General features: G+C 42.2%; 1 protein-coding gene across 8 annotated transcripts in view; it reads right to left on the bottom strand.

Annotated features, from left to right (window-relative positions):
- Nucleotides 1-21,541, bottom strand: part of SHTN1 (shootin 1) — a 168,777-nt gene that overhangs the window by 121,334 nt on the left and 25,902 nt on the right. For 4 of the 8 annotated variants that reach the window (XM_061635887.1, XM_061635884.1, XM_061635885.1 and 1 more), the window contains exons 2-3: nucleotides 17,005-17,057; nucleotides 3,192-3,252 (exon numbers count right to left, since the gene is read on the bottom strand). In XM_061635887.1, the coding sequence (XP_061491871.1) occupies nucleotides 3,192-3,252; nucleotides 17,005-17,057 (114 nt within the window). The other 4 variants (XM_061635889.1, XM_061635892.1, XM_061635888.1 and 1 more) reach the window with 4 other exon arrangements.

The raw sequence follows: 21,541 nt of genomic DNA, 5'->3' as shown, positions 1-21,541 counted from the left end.
TACCTCCAGACACCACACGGCATCAATAGAACCATTATCGCACAAGAGGAAAACTGGATATTTGGTAGAGGGGGCGAGTTGTTAGCATATTTATTCCTTGTGCGGTGGAAGACATCTTCATACCCACTTTAAATGTGGTTATGTAGATGTGCTTGATCCTTCATAAAGAGGGAATCTGGTGCTAAGAACTCAGCAGCCCTGAGCCTTAGGCAGTAAGCAAATGAGCCTTCTCCAATACATTACATTTGAGAAAGGTCCCCACCCAATTTCACACTACAGATATATCAAAAGAAAGTGTTCCACACAGCCCTCACATCCACTTTCAATTAGAATCCTCCATACATGTGCAAGCATAGCAAAAGTATATAGGAATAAATGTAAAATGTAAATAAAAAATGGTAAAGACAGAGGTTTCTTTTCCTTGCAATGCTTTTGAATAAAGAAGAAAAAAAGATGCTCTCTGCCCATACAATCTTTCTAACTCCCACTGACTAGAACTCTGGGTATTTTAAAAATAAAAGTTCAGCTGTTGGTAAATATGGAAAGTAAAGATGGCAAAAACTGGCATTTAGCATATCCATTTCAGTCAGTTTTATTTATAAAGAGTGCCTTTTGGAGACTGGCTAGTCCTGCCTTTTCTCGACCCAAGTAATGCCATCCAAAGGTCAGCACTTAAAGCAACATTTCATCCACTACTCAGATTTTCAAGAGAGAAAGAGGGAAGATTGCAGTTGGGCAGTTAGCTAAGCAGAAGTGATTTTTTTGACCAGGAAATGTAAAAAGAACTGATTATCTTTAAGATAACATATGCACATTTGATAGCTTCACCCTGTCAGAACTGAAAGGTAGCTTTTCTATGAGATCGCAAAGGCCCAGAGAGCTTATTGGAATATGCTTTGGTATTACATTTATAAAAACAGTGTTCAGTTTCAACTTGGGAATACTTATCTGCCTTTAAAAGGCTGCAAAACAGACAGAAATTCAACAGGTGTAACTCTCCTCATTGCTAAATCATCATTGCTAATGGGGACAACTATGCCAGTTGATTTTCTGGTTACTTTTAACAGCAGATGAGACCACTAAATCGCTTTACCAATATGTAGTTTATTTTCTATTTATTCAGAACAGAGTATATGATGCATTCTAAACCCTGCAACAAAAGGGAGCCAGTTCCTTGAAAACCTAAATGAGACAAAAGCCTTCTCATAACTGCAATTCCATCAGCTTATGCTTTCTATGAGGCATGTAAGGAAGGGGAAAGGAAAATCCCTGTTAGGAAAAACATTGTGTCCACCGTGTCAGAAAGTCATCCTTGCCTAGCTTTTTCTTGGGGTAGACAGCATGATATGAAAGCACTGCAATAAAATTGGGCCTCTAAACCGGCCTCAGCTTTTGCATTAAAGTCAACATAATAACAACAACAACAACAGCAACAACAACAACAACATGTGGAAGATTTTACCAGCTACATTAGATAAATGGAACTCCCACTAAGGAACTATTAAGACTATTTGTGCTGTATTTTGGAGAGGGAAAGAAACGTAAACCACTTCTTTCCTTCTCAAAAACATAATGCAAAGTGAAAAGAGAGAGAACACACACAACCCCGCCGCTTCCTTGAGTCCTTCCTTGAGCATGTGCCAGAAGAATTGTGGAAGGGTTCTTGCGTCAGTTTGCAAGGTGCTTTAGAGAAGGCAGATGTGGTGCAAGTTTATCTTAATCCTGCTGCTCCTCACTAAAACCCAGCATAAAACATGAGAAAAATTAACACTGTCATTCCCTGAGTATGCCCTTGAGGAAACAAAGATGGTCTCTTACACCAAGCATAGAGCCTACTTTCTCCAAGTTACCCAGATGCTTGTGGGGCCAAGCGTATAACACCAATTCTATACTGTCAGTGTGTTTTGGGGCCCAATTTAAAGTGCTTGCAGTTACCTTTAAAGGCCTAAATCATTTGGGACTATGGTATCTGAAGTACTGCATACACCTATAGGAACTTGTTTGAGCTGAAAGACTGTCCACTGAGGTCCTGTTTACAGTCATAAAGGTATAACAGGCTTGCAAGCAAAAGAAACAGAGCCTTTTCTGTGGCGGCCACATCTTGGCAGAATTCCTTCCCATGGGATGTGTGCTCAGCTCCCTCTCTGCCTCTTTTTAAACTAGTCTTAAAAAGCTTGGCTAATCTCATCTGCTTTTAACTGAATACATTTGTTGTTTCTTTAACTCTACCACTGCTGTTTTGTCTATGGATTCTGTTAGAAGACCAATATTAGTTTCCAAATCGCGTGCAGTTCAGCACTGATTAGGCCTCATCTTGAGTACTGCGTCCAGTTCTAGTCTCTGCACTTCAAGAAGGATGCAGACAAACTGGAACGGGTTCAGAGGAGGGCAACAAGGATGATCAGGAGACTGGAAACAAAGCCTTATGAGGAGAGACTGAAAGAACTAGGCATGTTTAGCTTGGAGAAGAGAGGACTGAGGGGAGATATGATAGCACTCTTCAAGTACCTGAAAGGTTGCCACACAGAGAGCCTGGATCTCTTCTTGATTGTCCCAGAGTGCAGGACACGGAATAATGGGCTCAAGTTGCAGGAAGCCAGATTTCGACTGAACATCAGAGAAAACTTCCTAACTGTTAGAGCCATATGACAATGGAACCAATTACCTAGAGAGGTAGTGGGCTCTCCGACACTGGAGGCATTCAAGAGGCAGCTGGAAAGCCATCTGTTGGGAATGCTTTGATTTGGATTCCTGCCTTGAGCAGGGGGTTGGACTTGATGGCCTTATAGGCCCCTTCCAACTCTACTATTCTATGATTCTATTTTATGTTTTAAATTGTCTTTATGCATTGTACTGTGAACTGCTGAGGAGAGCCTTTGGCCTTGAAAGCAGTATAAAAATACCAAGTAAATAAATTCCCCATAATCCATGTGTGGAATATTCAATGGGGCTGATAGTTGCATTGGTCAGGAACAATAAACAGAGGGGGAAGGGCAGTCACCACTGGCAACTTTGTGAAGGTGTTTGTGGACTCCTGTCTCCTCGTCCAAATATGGGTAAAACTCCAGATCAACTGCATCATTGCACAGATTACCAAAAACTAGATATAGGTCACAACATAAACAGTCCTTGTACTCTAAGAAAGAGCTAATTTTTGCCCATTTAATTTGCCAATATATCAACCTACTTACTTTTTTGAATCTCTTCCAACTGTTTGACTGCTTCATCTCTCTCCTGTTTGATTTTGTCACACTGTAGAAAGGTACAATGACATTTTCTTATTTAAAAAAATGAAAGCAACTTTTACATAACGAGCAGTAAGCAGAGCAACAATCAGGAATTCAGATTAAGCTACAAGAACAGATTTAACTTAAAACTAAATCTTAAAGAACAGCAATGGGTAATTTGGAGCCAATTCCTGCTTTTACTGTTTAAACCCCAATAGAAAAAATATCAAGGCCCAAATGATAAGGTTTATGTACAGCACCATCAATTGTGAACAAGACAGGCACATTTAAATGGGCAGGTTTCTCCTGCGGTCATTTCCTAGCTTAAGAGTGCTGCCTACAGTCATCATCATGGTCTCTGCAGCTCGCTCGTTCACTCACTCACTCGCTCGTGTCTGTGTGTGTGTGTGTGTGCACGCACACACACACACCTACCTACCTGTGTGTATGCCCATCTTCTGCTGAGTGCATGTGTGGCCATGAGTGAGCGTGCAAGTGTGTATGAGCATGCAAGTGTGCACATATACTTGCATGTGGCCACTGGAGGGTGGAGGGCCCTCGGTATGGCCATTGAGCCAAAAAAGGTTAGCCCCTCCCGATATAGTCAATATTATATTACTGCAATTCACCCTTTAAAAAAAAAATCAAAATTGTGGTCATGTGGCCAGTGGCATGTTTATTCTGCCATTGTTCTAGGGCTTGTTTATACAATCACGGGTGCTCAGGGCTTTGTTAAATCTGGCTCATTTAGAATTGCTGTTACAAGCGTTCCTTGCCTACAGAGACAAATTCTTGGGTGATTCAGTCCTCCCCTTCTTCCCCCATCTCTGGTTACTTGTAATCACAAAGAGCTCTGCATTACACCCACCTTAACATGCAATCACTCTGTTTTTGTTGAAATGACATCTATTCATCCAGAGATAAGCTAAATCAAGAACCACTCATTGTCCCAGGGTATCTCACCTTTTCTTCCAGCTCACGACAGTGTTCAATTAATCCCTTGAATAAGTAAACAAATCAGAGAGTAGAGACCTGTCCCCACCTTCTCTGTGCATGTATACTGAACATAGAGAGGGGGAAGGGGGCCATGCCCACTAGCCCCACTCTTGACTTCTACACATTCATTCAGCAGCATTTATACAAAGTCCTGCAATAAATGCACAGAAGTCCCATTCTCATCTTCTGATCAAGGACAGAAGCAGGACTAGCTCACATGCAAAGTCTGGAGTTGGGGCAGCAGGCACGATCTGCTTCTTCTCCACATACCTGAGAGAATAAGGCTTAAGGGCAAAGCTAGATAAGATGCAGGAGATCCGTGATCAGGATCTCCCATTGTATCTTCAAAGTTATAAGCAACCACAGGGGAAGGATGTTGAATTGGATCAAGGAAACGCTGTTGGTTAAGGGTAGGGGGCAGTGGTGCCAGGTAAAAAACCCTGTTCCCCCATGCCATTTTCATTAACATAAATCACATCACCTATGCTGCTATTTGTTTTACAGGGGGAAATGTGCAGGTTATTTGCCCACAGGGTAAACAACAGCTTGCGGGGTGGAGGGAGGATTTTGATTGGAAAGTAAGTGTGGGGAATTGGTTATCCTCTCTCCACCATTCCACACCGCAATTTGCCTTAACCGTGCTCATGTCTCCTTTTAACTAACTATTTATTTATTTATTTATTTATTAAAATCATGTCAAGCTGCATTTCAGGCACATTGTCATCACAAAGAGCCTTACCACTTTAAACGCACACACATAAACACACACACAAAAATTAAAAATCATTAAATTAAAATCAGTAGCAGTTAGCCATTCTTTTGGCACATCTCATTAACTAAATGCAGATTAGGGAACAAAAACATATTCCATGTTTCTTAACAACAGCAGCGATGAAGCCATATAACTAGGTGGGGAGTTCTACAGATTTGGGGCCACTATTGAAAAGGCCCTGTCCCTAGCACCCACCAACTTACTGGCAGGCCAGTAAAAGACACAGCTGGAGATCACAGATCTCCCAGGTCTCATATAATTTGTGCTGTGAAGTTTATCAAGGCATTGTCGTATCAAGGTAAGTATTGCAGTTTCAACCTAGGGACATCCAAATTCTACTGAATTTTCCAGATCTTCACCTGCAGGTTCATGCAATGAAATAAAACAGAATGAGAAGCCACTGTGGGAGATTCTAGAATTCAAATGTCTCATTTGAAAAACAGGTAAGACTGGCATGACAATGGAGTTGCCTACCATGTTTTCTTATATGTATCTATCTATATAAAAACCCTTTATATCTTAGAATATAAATGAATGGTCCAGGACATCAAGTCCCAAGATGCCAGCTGCCCGGCCTCCAAAGTAGTATTTTTTTCTTGATCTTAACATACAAAAACACAAACCAAGCTATTTTTGGGTATGGGAAAAAAAGATATAGCCTTATATTCATCTCGAGGGGAAGATGGCGTCCGGCAGATAACAGCAAGTTTGGTCGCTCTCAACTCTGATATAAAACATCAAGCTAAACCAAACTAAACTAGGGGAATAATCTCTGTCCCACTCATTTTGTTGCTTTTTTCTATGGGATGTTTTTGTTGGCTGGGCGTTTAGATTCTGCAGGTCTGCCTCCCGTTATCTCCTTTGGTGTTTGTTTGCTTCCTATAACCGGCTGTCTGGGAGAAACAAAGATAGCTGCTCTTTTAGAAAATAATGAGACTGTGAAAATAAAACTTAACCGACAGACGAACAGAAAAGGAAAATAAAGGAAATTCCTGGCTCTGAGAAGGTTTGGAGACACCAGAAAGTGAGTAGAAGTTAAACCTTTTTTAACTAGAATTGGCCAAAAACTCAGTTCTAGACTGGGGTGATACCCAAACACTCTAACATGGTATACACGAGAAGAGATTACCTGACTCAGGGGCTTGATATTCTGGAACTATCAACAGTAGAAAAAAAGCCCAAACAGTTGAAAATCACCCAGTATTTCTCTCCCAAAGAGCAGACAAATTTATCTGGTACGATGAAAGAAAAAGGCCAAGAGCTTACTTTGGAGGAAAAGGGCCCTGAGTCTGCTAAAACTTGGACTAATGTTGAAAGCAGCAATACAAGGAAAGAGACTGTAAAGGGCCTTCTCTTGGATACACCTATGGATTGGTCTCTGGATTTAAATGGAGCAATCCAACTGGAAAGTCCTGCTTTTTTAACTCCCTCTTTGGCCCAGGAGATTGCGCAAGCAGAAAATTTGGCAAGCTCCTTGATAACAAACAAATTACAGGTGGCAACTACAGATTTGAGGGATATGGAAAAGGGATCACCTGGGGCTGGCTCTGATAGCCTACACCTCATGGCACAATCTCCGATTATTACATCAAGTCCCACCAAACTATTGGAGGGAAAAAGTGTACTGAGTACAACCAGCTATTTACCCTTAGATTGTTGGCTCTTTACATTGACTAAGGACATTGAACACATCAAAAACTTTATTTGTGAGGCAAATAAGCTGTTAACTACACTTGTGGAGGCGTATAGTAAACTCCCCCTCCATTCTGACCCTTTATCTCGATCTAACATGGCTCAACCGCAACAAATGTCCCAAGCAAACGCTAAACAAAAGGACAAGGGAAAACAGGTGACCAATTTAAGAAGACGCCATGGTAAAATGGCCAGACCATCTAAATTGAGTAAAAACATCAAGCGCCCTAAATTCCGTCAATATGTTAAAATGAATTTCTCCAAACTCTTTAAAATTCTAGAGTCACTCACTGACTCCAAAAGAAAACAACATGTAAATCATCCAAAGCAGTCCATAACTAGTGACCAACTTAAACGAACCGCTGAACCCGAGATTCTAATGGTGTCTGCTCATCTAAAGGATTCAAAATCTCCTAAATATAATCAGAATACTTTAAAACGTATGTGCCCTTATTCCAATACTAGGGAGGTCAAGATGCAGAGTCCCACCTCAAAATGGCAATTAAAACTTATCCGTAGGAAATTAGTACTGACAAACTACCCAAAACCGTCCGGATATCTAACTCAAAGGGAGCGCAGAATTCATCTGTTGCATCTACTCAACAGCGTTTTGCCCAACTGGTTCTCACCAGCAAATATATCTTCAGTGGAATATCTATACTACAATAGCTACATGGCGCGAGCAGTGGTGAAGTTTGACTCCTGGGAGCATGCGGATCTTCTGCTGCAACATAAATTCAGTCTATGGCACCATGGCATTGAAATAAACAGATTTTTTATGAACGTAGCAGTGCCACAACCCCTTTGCCTAAAAATTCCAACTAAAAACCTGACAGAAAACTTTGACGTGAAGCATTTAGCAAAACACTCAGAGTTAAACTCGAGCCAGGATGTTTCCACACATCCGGACCAACAAGTTCATCTTAGCGTCTTTACAACTGAGCCTCAACGATCCGAATTGACTCAAATACCTGCGACCGAGGAAGAAAGTGGCCCATATATCGAGGAGGAAGTAAGACTGTTGGAAGCTTATATAGATCTCTCAAGTGAGGCGCAATTTGACATAGTTCAAAGATTGCAAAACTTGACATCGCTACTTACTAACAAATCTTTAAACGACGTACATCCTAACCAACCCTTAGAAGGAAAGTCTCCATCAGAAACCTCCTTGTCGGGATCAGACAGACTAACGGAATCAGTTGAAGAAAGCTTAATGACGGCACCAACAGCAACGTTACAGTCTTTGAAACCATGATGGAGTAGTACTCAACTCCCTACAAATCTTTCCCTCCTTTCCTGGAACATTGCGGGAGCAAAATCTAAAATTACTGATCCATCCCTTTTGATTTATCTTAAAAAGTTTGATGTGATTTTGTTACAAGAGACCTGGGCTATAGATCCAATAGATATTGATGGATTTATGACTTATACCATGCCAGCAACACATAGCGATAAAGGAGGTCGCCCTAAAGGCAGCCTGTGTATAATGGTTACCACCAAACTAAGACTACAATTGAAAAATCTACCATGTTTGCCAGGACTGGCCATGACTCTAGTTCTTAAAACGAAGGAGTCAAGTCTGTTACTGATAAATGTCTACTTTCCCCCCATTAGACAGAAGAAACAAATTGAATCTAGATACCAATTATTAGAGGAATACATACTTAAACTATTAGCATCTCATCCAGAGGCCATAATATTAATAGCCGGCGATTTTAACGCCAGAACTGGCCCTAGTGATGAGAAACTGTATAAGCATTTCCGTCAAATTCCCCCTATGTCATACGAGAATTACAAAGTTCCTTCCCGCTCCTCGAAAGATAAAGGGGTAAATTATGCAGGTTTTTCTCTTATACAGATGACTTATAGACTGAACTTTACCCTGGTAAATGGAACTGTTGAGGGTGATTGGTCTGGTGAATATACATATCTGTCAAACGCGGGATCATCCACTATCGACTACTTTATTATTCATAGGGACTGGTTCAATATGGTAGCTTCCTGTTCTGTTGATATCCGAACAGAAAGTGACCATTTACCCCTTATATTGTCACTTATATGGGGATCACAAGAGATTCGCCCCGTAAATACCCCAACTTTAAACTGGGAACCTGTTGAGTCCATCTCTAGGGTACGTTGGACAATTAAAGTAGAAAAACATTTTAGAGAGATAATATACTCTCCATCCATGGTCCGGCTCAGAGAAACATTACTATCAGCAATACAGGGAGAGCCTACAATACAAGCTTATCAGAAGATGCTTTCTGAGGTCCAAACAAATCTGACCATGAAATCTACTCCCAGAGGGAATAAAGGTTCTAATTGTCATAAACAATGGTTTGACCAGGAGTGCCAGGCCCATAAGAATCTTCTGATCTGTAAATATAGAGAATATAGGTTTCAAAATCTGACAGAAATACCGGCGGAATATAGAGAATTAAAACAGAGTTATAAAAATCTAATTAAACGGAAAAAGTTAGAAATCCAGAAATCATACTGGCAAAAGCTGATCATGGCCTCTAGGATTAAGAACACTACACTATTCTGGAAGTTAGTTGCTAGAGGATGGCCAAATTCAATATCAAAATTGGACTCCCATATTTCAGTAAACCTATGGGAAAGTCACTTTCAAAAGATCTATGTAAGTGATCAGACTAAGACCAGTAATGTCGAAATACCGTTAAAAGATCTTCCTACCTGGCCCCCAGTGACTGAGAGTGAAGTGATCACACTAATTACTTCCCTGAAATTAGGAAAAGCCTCCGGTGCTGATAATATCACGGCTGAAATGATCAAAATTGATCCCAAGTGGTGGGCACCTATATTAGCTACACTCTTTACGAGTATAGATCAGACGACCATCATCCCTGAAGACTGGGGTTTAGCTATTATTGTTCCAATATTTAAGAGAGGAAATAGAGCTGATCCATCGAATTACAGACCCATAAGTCTGTTGAGTGTGATCAGCAAATTATATGCTAAACATCTGCTAGCAAAACTTCAATTCTGGCTTGAGCAGGAAAATATACTCGAAGATGAACAAGCTGGGTTTAGGGTAAATCGTTCTACACTTGACCACCTACTTGTTCTAAAACATCTAATAGACAAATACTCAAAGCGCCCGGGGGGGAGGGGTTATATGCAGCTTTCATAGATTTTAAATCTGCATTTGACCTTATCCCCAGAGACAAACTGTGGGCTAAATTAGAATCTGCAAATATTGATAAGAGACTGTTATTGCTTATACGTACCCTTTATTCAAATACTTACGTTCGCATCAGATATAATAGTGTTGGCAATTTAACAGGGCACATTCCAACGACAAATGGAGTAAAACAAGGCTGCATATTAGCTCCAACGCTATTCAATTTTTATGTGAATGCCTTAATTAAAAGCCTTGCAAAAATTCCTTCCCACCATCCTACGCTCTCAAATAGGCCAATTTCAACATTGTTATATGCTGATGACGCTGTGTTAGTTTCTCTTTCACCAGTCGGTCTTCGGCGTCTCCTTTCAGCTCTTAGTAATCACTGTAAGACTGAGGCATTGGTAATCAACTATGAAAAGACTAAGGTGATGGTTTTTACCAAAAAATGCACAAAACACCAATGGAATCTGGAGGGTAATGCTATAGACCAAGTAACTATCTATAAATATCTTGGCATAATATTACACTCATCAGGTACCTGGCAAGCTCAGGCCAAATGTGCGCGGATAACTGCCCAAAGAAGTGTAAATGCCCTTCTTTCTTTCTACTATACTAAGGGTGGCCAACATATTCCATCAGTCTTAAAAGTATTTACCTCCAAAATTGTCCCACAACTACTATATGGTACCCAGGCTAGTGCATGTACAAACTTTTCCTTATTAGAAATAGTACAAACAAAATTTCTTAGGTCCATTTTAGGAGTTCCATCCTGTGTATCAAATAACATTTTACGCCTGGAAGCTGGTCTTCCAACACTGGATTCACGTATATGGATCCTTAAATTAAAATTTTGGTTAAAATTAGTGTTTTTTCCGGTGGGATTGGCTCCTTTAGTACTTACTGACTCCTTCCATTCGAAGGAAATTCCCTAGTACTAAAACTTACATCTTTAGGCCTATCCCCACCCTTTCTCCTTTCTATGGGATTCCAACAAGCTAATTTATTAATTACCAAAAGAATTTTGGATACGGAAATACAAAATCAACGCTCTTTTAGACATATTAATACAATTGGGGAACCACGTAGCTCGCCCTATAAACCTGCGAATCACTTGAGGATCTTAGTGGACTATAGAATAAGAAAAGCATTCACGAAGGCCAAATACAATGTTCTACCCTCTACCTTATTAAACGGTAGATATCAAAAAATACCACTCCTAGAGCGTGTCTGCCCATGTGGCAGTGGCTCTTTAGAAAACATCGACCATGTCCTGTTAAATTGTGAGTTTTACAATGAGTTAAGACAGCGATTTATTACTCCTCTTCTCCAACGAATCCCAGGCCAAGACTCTGCATTATATACAAAATACCTTTTAGCAGATGTGGACCCTTCTGTTTCATTCCCAGTTGCAAAATATTGTGCTGCAGTAATAAAGCAACGCACCTTGCTGGTCCCACATGGTGTTTTATAATTTGATAGTTTTAAAATATCTTAAATCGAACAAAATTTTGTTCATTTTAGTTAAATGTATGTATTATTGGACATTGTTTTACTGCTGGTCTTTGACCGTATTAATAAAGATTTTATATTCATCTCAGTGATTCATATTTGTCAGCCTCAGAAGTTTGAATACATGGATAGTTTTGCTATGAATCAATAGTGTATTTATTTAATGGGAAGCAGACTGTAAAAAAGACATACACACACAACTGTAGCTTTCTTCTACCATCAATAGAAATGTTTCCATTAACACTGTTTCCATTAACAATAGACTTTTGACAACAAGCATGCAACAAGCAAAAAAAAGTTTAGAATACTAGATTAGAGATAACTAATTATTCTGACTCGTTTAGACTTTGGCTCAATGCATATGGTAACACTACTGTTCTCTTAACCATCATTAAAAGATTGGGAGTTGGCACAGTCTTTGCACTCCCTCCCCAACCCTGCAACACAAATTCCCCCAACGTTTGTCAGCCTTAACCATGGCAAAGTACTACAACAATATGGATGCTAACCGTGGATACCTCCAGGTTCCCTCCCAGTTAGAGTGTGCAAATAGAGTGTGTTGTAAGGGCAAACTGCAGCCTACAAATGAAGGGAGGAATTTGTGCCGGAAAGATGGATGGGGGTGAGGACTACATAACACTGTAGCCTGCTTGCAGTTTTAATCATGGTACTACAGATGGAATTAGTACACTAGTCTAGGGTAGCAGCTCATGCATTACTAAAAAAGAAGAAATTCATCACAAAAAGGACTTTGCATATGCTATTTATGTTTACAGATGTAAATGTATAATTTAAAGATAAATATATATAGTACATCTCACCATAGCAAGGAAGACTGTGACCACGTAACTGATGTGCTGTCCAAATGGCAACTGCAGATGGGCAACTTCAGGGTCCCTGTTCTCCCTTCTTATGGTTCTTATCTTAAAAGTTGGACTGGACAGCCCTTCAGATACTGGATGCCTTCACAGTGAGGAGACTCTTCGGGCAGCCCTTCAAACCGAAGACTGCCCTGTGTATAGCAAGTCATATGTCCACCCCTGCAGTAAGCCAAGGCTTGTGGCTTGTTGCTCCTGGCTCTGAGAAGGGTGGAGCGAAACAGGAGTAATTCAACAGTGTGAACTACCACAGTGCTAATTCATGTTAAGCCATGGTTTACAGCTTATCATGGAGAACAGAGGACACAGGGTAATTCTGAACTAGGCAGAAAGGAAACCATGGCCACAACCCGGGAAAGCCACAACCAAGATGTACCAGTAAGAGCAAGGCACAGCACTGCCACCTTTGCAAGCTCCATCTACTGACATTGTTGGCCAAACACTTATTGATTTAAAAGATTAATTGCCCACCTTTCAGTACAAAGTTTCACAACATAATAAAAACAATCAGGGACACAAGAAGTGGAAAAACCCAACAGCAGCAATAAAGAAGGTGTCCCAGCACTTGTAGTGCAAGTCGTTTCCGACTCTTAGGGTGACATCTTGCGATGTTTACTAGGCAGACCGTATATATGGAGTGGGATTGCCAGTTCCTTCCCCGGCCTTTCTTTACCCCCCAGCATATGCCGGGTGCTCATTTTACCAACCACGGATGGATGAAAGGCTGAGTGGACCTTGACCCCTCCTTCCATTGGAATCGAACTCCGGCCATGAGCAGAGCTTCGGCTGCATTACCACCACTTACCACTCTGCGCCACGGAGGATCTGTGCCACGGAGCAGCAATAAAAGTCTCCAATAAAATTGAGTTACACTGACTAAAAAGTCTGTTTAAAAAAAGAAAGAAAAATCTTTAAGCCAATCTAAAAAGGGCACGTTCTTAAATATGGTGCTCGTCACTACTTGGGGGCACCACAGAGAACATTAGCTCTGTGGTTGTTAAAAATCTGATGGCCCATCAAGGAATATTCAGCACTGGATATCAAAGAGTACGGAGGTTCATATGGGAGAAGCTGCTCCCTCAAGGATGTCAGACCCCAAACAGTACAATCCAGATCAGAATTCAGTCCCATTAAGTTCAACAAACCTTATTCTCAATATAGTGAGTACAGGGTAAAAGTAGGAACTAGCTCCACAGGTAAATAGGGATGTTCCGACCACAGTAGCCAAATCCCTCTCATCCAATATGGGGTGTAGTTGGTAAATCAACAGAAGAATAGAAACATGGTTGTGGGCATTGCCTTTACATGGGCATCCTGCCCCGTCTGGATGAGAGTATGCTTTAATTTGAATTCCTGCATTGAGCAGGGGGTTGGACTCAATAGCCTTATAGGCCCTTTCTAACTCTATGATTCTATGAGTAATCCTATTTAGGACAGGCATGCCCACGCACCATGAGCTACTTCATCCAGTTCCAATTCAGTTTCCATTCATTCACCCATATCCAGACCCTATCTTGAGATGACAGGAATTGACCCTGGGACCTTCCGCATGCAAAGTAGATGCTCTCCCACTGAGCTACAGGCTCTCCCACTAAACGATACTGGAGCACCGGACTCAGGTGGCAAGGAGGAAAAGTGACGCAAGTCATCCAATATAGTTCACAATTTCACTCACCATACTGAACAGTCAGACACCCTGTGGCAACCATCATGAGCACTAGGCTTCCTTCCAACTCTGGAGTTGTGTCTGGGGAGGGGGGGACCAACCTACCACCTCTTCAGCCTCAAAGTCTGAAAGAAACCTGGTATTTGTTTGGGCTTTGCACTTACTAGGAGCTCCAAGTACCTCGGGCAGCAGAATATCACCAACATGTTACCCCCTGCTAAAAGAGTTGCACTGGCAGTCAATTAGCTACCAGACTAAGTCCAAGGTGCTGATTTTGATGAATCCAAGCCCCGTACAGCTCAGGACCAGGACACCTGAAAGATAGCCTCATCCCTTATATACCTAGTCGATCACTACAGTCTCCATTTTATCAGGAGAGCCATTCTGCACCATATAGGGCTATCTAGGGCTTTATACACCAAATCCAGCACCTTGAACTTAGCATGGTAGCTCATGGGTAGACAGTGTTATTCTACTTGCCTGTGCAAGCAGTAGTAGTAGTATCTGGCATTTCTGTTCCCCTCATCCATTTCAGAGCATCTGGCTTATTTCTGCACTTGCCAGATGCTCCAAGCATTATCACGCACATAGCCAAAACATGCTCCAACCTTGCAGCTGGATAGGCAGGCAAGGGATTTACCCTGGCCTCCTGCTAAATTTCCAACACACAGCATGAGGTTATGGAAAAGGCCCCATCCCTTGGAGGAGGGTCCTGGTCCTGGCATATTTTTAGTAAGCCACTTTTGCATACCACAGCTCAACTCACACATCACCAAGGTGGCCTGCAAATAGTAGATTTGCATGGCAAACTGGTTCAGATTATTTTGTTCACTGACAAGAGTAGCCACAATAGGCACAAGCAGAAAACAGTCACTGTGTGTCTGTGGGCTTGCAAATAAATGCCATCCAGCCTACGAGCAGGATAAGATTCCTGATCTAAGATGCACGTTGTGGTGTTGCTGAGAGTCTAAAATTACTATGTAAATAAGGAAGTAGTTGTATTACTGCTATCTGCTGAAACCTTTTGTGAGAAATGAGTCTCTTATCTGAACTAAACATGGGCAATGTCAGCTATAGTTAAAAGGGGAATTCTCTCATATCAACAGACTAAGTTAGAAGGCAAACATGTTGTGCCAGTCTAAGGGCCCCTCCAGACTTGTGTGGGTTTTTTTGCAGGTGTATTGGACAACATTTATTTATTTAATTTATTAGATTTATATCCCTCCCTTCCTCTCAAGCGCCCAGCACAGCAAAGAGAAGCACTAAAAACATTTTAAAACATCATAAAAACAGACTTTAAAATATACTACAACAAAACATCCTTAAAAACATATTAAAACAAAATATTCTTTAAAAAATCTTTTTTAAAAAAAAGCTTAAAAAACATTTTTTTAAAAAGCTTTAAAAACGCATTAAAAAGCAATTCCAACACAGACACAGACTGGGATAAGGTCTCTGCTTAAAAGGCTTGCTGAAAGAGGAAGGCACCAAAAACATAACAGAGGCACCAAAAAAATAGCAGACATGGTGCCTGTCTAATATTTAAGGGGAGGGAATTTCACAGGGTAGGTGCCACTACACTAAAGATCAGTTTCCTATGTTTTACAGAATGGACCTCCTGATAAGATGGTATCTGCAGGAGGCCCTCACCTGCAGAGCGTAATGATCGACTGGGTATATAAGGGGTAAGACAGTCTTTCAGGTATCCTGGTCCCAAGTTGTATAGGGCTTTGTACACCAAAACTTGCACCCAGAACTTAGCCTGGTAGCTAAGACATGTCATTAATACAATAATAGTGCATTACTGGTGGATTTATACTGGACCATCCACACATCATTACTCTTTATTAGTTGTTCTGTGATACTTCCCAAATGATACCACATAATTGCTGTCTGGAGGGTTACTGTGTTCTACAGCAGAAGGAAAGTAGGGCAAAGAAAACCAAACTGGAACATACAGGATTTCAGCAGGAAGATACAGGACATGCACTGATTGGAAACAAAGCAGCAACTCCAAAACATTTGCATGTGGAAACAGTATCAAAAGCAGGACCACGTATAACTGCCCCGATATCATAATGAACACAAGTCATCATGAAAGCACAGTGTTAAAAATACATTAGGAGGGCTAGGGTGCAATCCCATACACACTTTCTTTGGGGTAAGTCCCAATAAACTTAATGGGGTTACTTCTGAGTAGACATTTAAGGACTGCTGTCCACTGACATGTATCCACTCTCAATGTCACAAGTAGCTTCAATACCCATCCTAAGCAGGGAGATCATATATGCAGCCTTTTAATTGAAGCTCAGAACCAAAATACATGTTATAATAATACAAATATATATATATAAAACCTTAAACTGGCTACTTTGTTTCCAAAGAAAAAGCAGGTGCAGGTCAAATAACCGGGCCAGAGATGGGGGTGGTTTCAGCAAGAATTCCGTGCAATCTGGATTGGGAGCACAATCCAGATTGTATACCAGACCTTATCCAAAGTTTGTCCCTCAACTGTCAGAAGCTCATCAGCAAAGGTACATCTGAGGTTTACAGTTGCAAAATGCTAGTGTGGCTGGCAGAGCAGGAGCTATGCCCACCCAGCACCAGCACCAGGGGCCCCTATCAGCACCAGGGGTCCTCAGCCAGTGCCCAAGCTGGTTACCTGCTAGCACCAGGCCTATTTCAGCCAATGCCTTTTATTTGGCCAACTAATCATTAAAAGCTTCAAGATAAATAGTTAAATTATGTAGACACTTCTGATTTGTTTGCTAAGAGCAAAACAAAAAAACCAAAATAGATGTTGCATGGCCAGGCAGCCCACCTAGCTGACCCTAATGCATATAGAAAAAAGGAACCCTAGGGATCAACTCACTTGCTCCTTTTTCACTCTATTTAACCTATATATATGGCTTCAAGTCTGCAGATCAGGTGATTGACAGGTACCCACCTGTCAGATTTGGCCTGTGAAGGGTAGGTGAGATAAGGATTTGGCTGCTCACCAGATCAATTTCCCCACCCTTGAAACCTTTGTAAGAAAGGTAAATACTGTCTTCAGCAAGGTGCGTAAAAATCAGTAATTACACAATATTTTATTTCATATGAAAACAAGTACACACCTCTTCTCTTGTTTTCTTATTTTTTGCTCTTAGATCTTCAAATTCACCAATAGCTGCAAAAACAAAATTCATAAAAAATATCTTTAGTAGTGTTCTTTTAGAAATCTCAGTACTTTTGCAAGTTCATCAATCTTACAACTGCAAAGATCATTCTGCAAGCCCACTAGCAATCTTTTTCAACTAGTATGTGCCATAGCAATCAAGAGTCACAGCAATGAGTCCTAACACAGCAAACTTAAAGTTAATATATTTCCCACTTTTATATCTGTGCCATGCCCACTGTGTAATAATATATAGCATTTGCTGTATATGGCACCTTTTAAAAGTATTGAGGTAGCAACCCAAACAAAATCTGAGCAATTAAAAATAAATGCCACTTTAAAACTAATTCAAAAACCAAATTATTACAAATAATTCCAATGCATATCATCCTGGCTTCTCCAGGAAGAGCTGTGCATGAGCAGACAAAGATGCAAATGATGGTGCATATGAAGGCTGAGAAATGAGAAGATGCCTAAGAGGAGGGATTGTAAATAGCAACAAAGCACTGAAAATTAATGAAGTTGCACACTTTTTTTGGAGTTATAGGCATCCTCCATTCTCAGGCATAACCAGTGAAGGGCATTTCCACACCACAGAAACAATTAAACAAATCTCACACTTATTTAACAAATGCTACAGTTTAACAATCCTTTCCTCTGCTGAAGAAACCTGCAGTTCTTTGGTGGGTGGGGCTAGAATTCTTCGTATTTCATACACTCCAATTTCTGTAAGTCTTTGGGGAAAGCCATAGTAGTTTTTAAAATCCTTGCTGGTTTGTTTATTATTTATTTATTTGAATTTTATCCTCCCCTTCCTCCCAGTAGGAGCTCAGGGCAGCAAACAAAACCACTAAAAACACTTTAAAACATCATAAAGACAGACTTTAAAATATATTAAAACAAAACATCTTTAAAAACATCTTTTAAAAAAAAGCTTTAATAATGCATTAAAAAGCAATTCCAACACAGACACAGACGCAGACCGGGATAAGTTCTCTATTTGAAAGGCTTGTTGAAAGAGGAAGGTCTTCGGCAGACACAGAAAAGATAACAGAGATGGTGCCTATCTAATATTTAAGGGGAGAGAATTCCAAAGGGTAGGTGCCATTACACTAAAGGTCTGCTTCCTATGTTGTGCGGAACAGATTTCTTGGTAAGATGGTATCTGCAAGAGGCGCTCACCTGCAGAGCGTAGTGATCAACTGCAGTTTGCATCAGCTGCAGCTTCCGAACCAACCTCAAGGGCAGCCCCACGTAAAGCACATTACAGTAATCCAGCCGGGAGGTTACCAGGGCATGGACAATCATCAGGCTATCCCAGTCCAGAAACAGCCAAAGCTGGTAAAAGCCACTCTTAGCCACTGAGGTCACCTGGGCCTCTAGTGACAAACATGGATCCAAGAACACAGACATGCTTTTTCAAAGGGAGTATGACCCCATCCAAAGCAGGCAACTGGCCAATTATCTTATTTATTTAATTAATTAATTTGTATCCCACCCTTCCTCCCAGTAGGAGCCCAGGGCGGTGAACAAAGCACTAAAACACTTTAAAACAGTATAAAAACAGCTCTTAAAATACATTAAAACAAAACAGCATTAAAAACATTTAAAAAAAACAACCTTAAAAAACGGTTAAAAACATTATTAAAAAACATATTAAACAATTCTGACACAGATGCAGACTGGGATAGGTCTCAATTTAAAAGGCTTGTTGAAAGAGGAAAGTCTTCAAAAGGCGCCGAAAAGATAGCAGAGATGACGCCTGCCTAATACAGGCATACCCCACTTAATGTCGCTTCACTTAACGTCGCCTTGCAATAACGTACATGCTCCACACGCCAGCATACCCTGCTTAACGCACGCGTGCTTCACAATTACGGACACTTAATGGCATGACACCGCTGCCATCTAGTGGTGATTTCAGTGCAGTACATAATTGCTTCACTTTAAGTACATTTTCACTTTACATACACGCTCCAGTCCCATTGCGTATGTTAAAGCGGGGTGTGCCTGTATTCAAAGGGAGGGAATTCCACAGGGTAGGTGCCGCCACACTAAAGGTCCGTCTCCTATATTGTGCAGAATGAACCTCCTGATAAGATGGTATCTGCAGGAGGCCCTCACCTGCAGAGCGCAGTGATCGACTGGGTATATAAGGGGTAAGACAGACTTTCAGGTATCCTGGTCCCGAGTTGTATAGGGATTTGTACGCGAAAACTAGAACCTTGAACTTGGCCCGGTAGCAAATGGGCAGCCAGTGCAATTCTTTCAGCAGTGGGGTGACATGTTGGTGACACCCTGCCCCAGTGAGCAGTCTTGCTGCCACATTTTGCACCAGCTGCAATTTTCAGACCAACCACAAGGGCAGTCCCACATAGAGTGCATTACAGTAATCCAGCCTAGAGGTTACCAGTGCATGGACAACAGTGGTCAGGCTATCCCGGTCCAGATATGGCCGCAGCTTTCTCACCAGCCAAAGCTGATAAAAGGCACTCCTAGCCAATGAGGTCACCTGGGCCTCTAGCGACAAAGATGGATCCAGGAGCACCCCCAGACTACGGACCTGCTCTTTCACAGGGAGTGCGACCCCATCCAAAGCAGGCAACTGACCAATTATCCGAACTCGGGAACCACCAACCCACAGCGCCTCCATCTTGCTAGGATTCAGAGTCAGTTTACTGGCCCTCATCCAGCCTATCACCAAGTCCAGGCAGCGGTCCAGGGCTTGCATGGCCTCTCCCGATTCAGATATTACGGAGAAATAGAGCTGGGTATCATCAGCATACTGCTGACACCTCGCCCTAAAGCTCCTGGTGACTGCTCCTAAGGGCTTCATATAGATGTTAAACAGCATGGGGGACAAGATGGTACCCTGCGGCACCCCACAGCACAGCTGCCACGGGGCCGAAAGACAGTCACCCAATGCTATTCTCTGAGAACGACCCTGGAGATAGGATTGGAACCACTGTAAAACAGTGCCTCCAATAACCATCTCACCCAGTTGGCCCAGAAGGATACCATGGTCAATGGTATCAAAAGCCGCTGAGAGATCAAGTAAGAATAGCAGGGTCGCACTCCTCCTGTCCTTCTCCCGATAAAGGTCATCCATCAGGGCGACCAAGTACAATTCAGTCCCATAACCAGGCCTGAACACAGACTGGGATGGGTCAAGATAATCTGTTTCATCCAAGAGTACTTGCAGTTGCTGTACCACAACCCTCCCAATTACCTTCTCTAAGAAGGGGGTATTTGCAACCGGTCGGTAGTTGTCACAAACCAATGGGTCCAGGGTGGGCTTTTTCAGGAGTGGTCGGATCACCACCTCTTTCAAGTCAGCTGGAACCACTCCCTTCAACAGGGTCACCTGCTGTATCTACTGGGAACTCCCACAGGGCATTCAGGAATCCTGTGGATTCCATTAGTCTCCGGGGGCGGACCATCTTAATCTGTTCACCACCCCTGCAGGGAAGGATCAGAGCCATAAGTCTAAACTTCACCAGGAAGTGATCTGACCATAACAATATCTCCAGACCACCCCTTCCTCCATCTGGAGCAAAAACCAAGTCGAGGGTGTGCCCTGCCCTATGTGCTGGGCCAGTAACAAGTTGAGACAGCCCCATACTCATCATGGAGGGCATGAAGTCCCGAGTTGGAACACTAGAGGCAGCCTCAGCATGGACATTGAAATCACCCAGCACTATCATTCTGGGCTCCTCCAACACCACAGTCAAGAAGACCTCCACCAGCTTGGTCAGAGTAGCTGCTGGGCAGCAGGGTGGATGGTACACCAGCAGCAACCCTAGTTTACTCTCTCCTCGGCCCAACACCAGGTGCAGGCCCTCACAGCCAGCTCCAAGACAAAGTGGTTTCCTGGTGACAGAGATGGAAGTTCTGTAGACCACAGCAACTCCTCCCCCACCCCTGTCCCTGCAGCCTGTGCTGGTGCTGCACCGAGTATCCAGGTGGGCAAAGCTGGGTCAGATCAACCCCTCCAAGCTCACCCACCCAGGTCTCGGTAATACACACCAAATAGGCACCTTCATCCACAATCAAGTCATGGATGAGAGTGGTCTTATTGTGTACCGATCTGGCATTAAACAACAACACACACAGGCCAGTGGGCACCGCAGATGAGCTACGAGGAACCAAACCATGAGAGGAGTGGCAGCAAGGAACAAGGGGCACATAGCCTTGCCTTCGCCTTCTCACGTAATTCACCACCTCCCCATGGCTATATTTCCCTCTGTCCGTAATCACTGAAATTGGGGTGGCATCACCCATGTTCCTCCGTACTAAGACTCCTCCTAAACACCTAATATGGGCCCAACACAAGCCCACCAACAAAGCCTGCCGGAGCGAATTATCTCAGTAGGCCTCTGTGAGGATTGGGAACAGTCACACCCATTCAAACTTTTTCACACAGGGCCCATCTACTCCCCCTCCTGTCTCACACCCAGGGAGGGCCAGCCTTCTGCCAGTTACAGACTCTCACTCTG

The sequence above is a fragment of the Rhineura floridana genome, chromosome 7 (genome assembly GCF_030035675.1).
Source record: "Rhineura floridana isolate rRhiFlo1 chromosome 7, rRhiFlo1.hap2, whole genome shotgun sequence".
NCBI classification, from domain to species: Eukaryota; Metazoa; Chordata; class Lepidosauria; order Squamata; family Rhineuridae; genus Rhineura; species Rhineura floridana.
The sequence above is the reverse complement of the archived record's forward strand: the minus strand, read 5'-3'. Positions and strand labels throughout refer to the sequence as shown.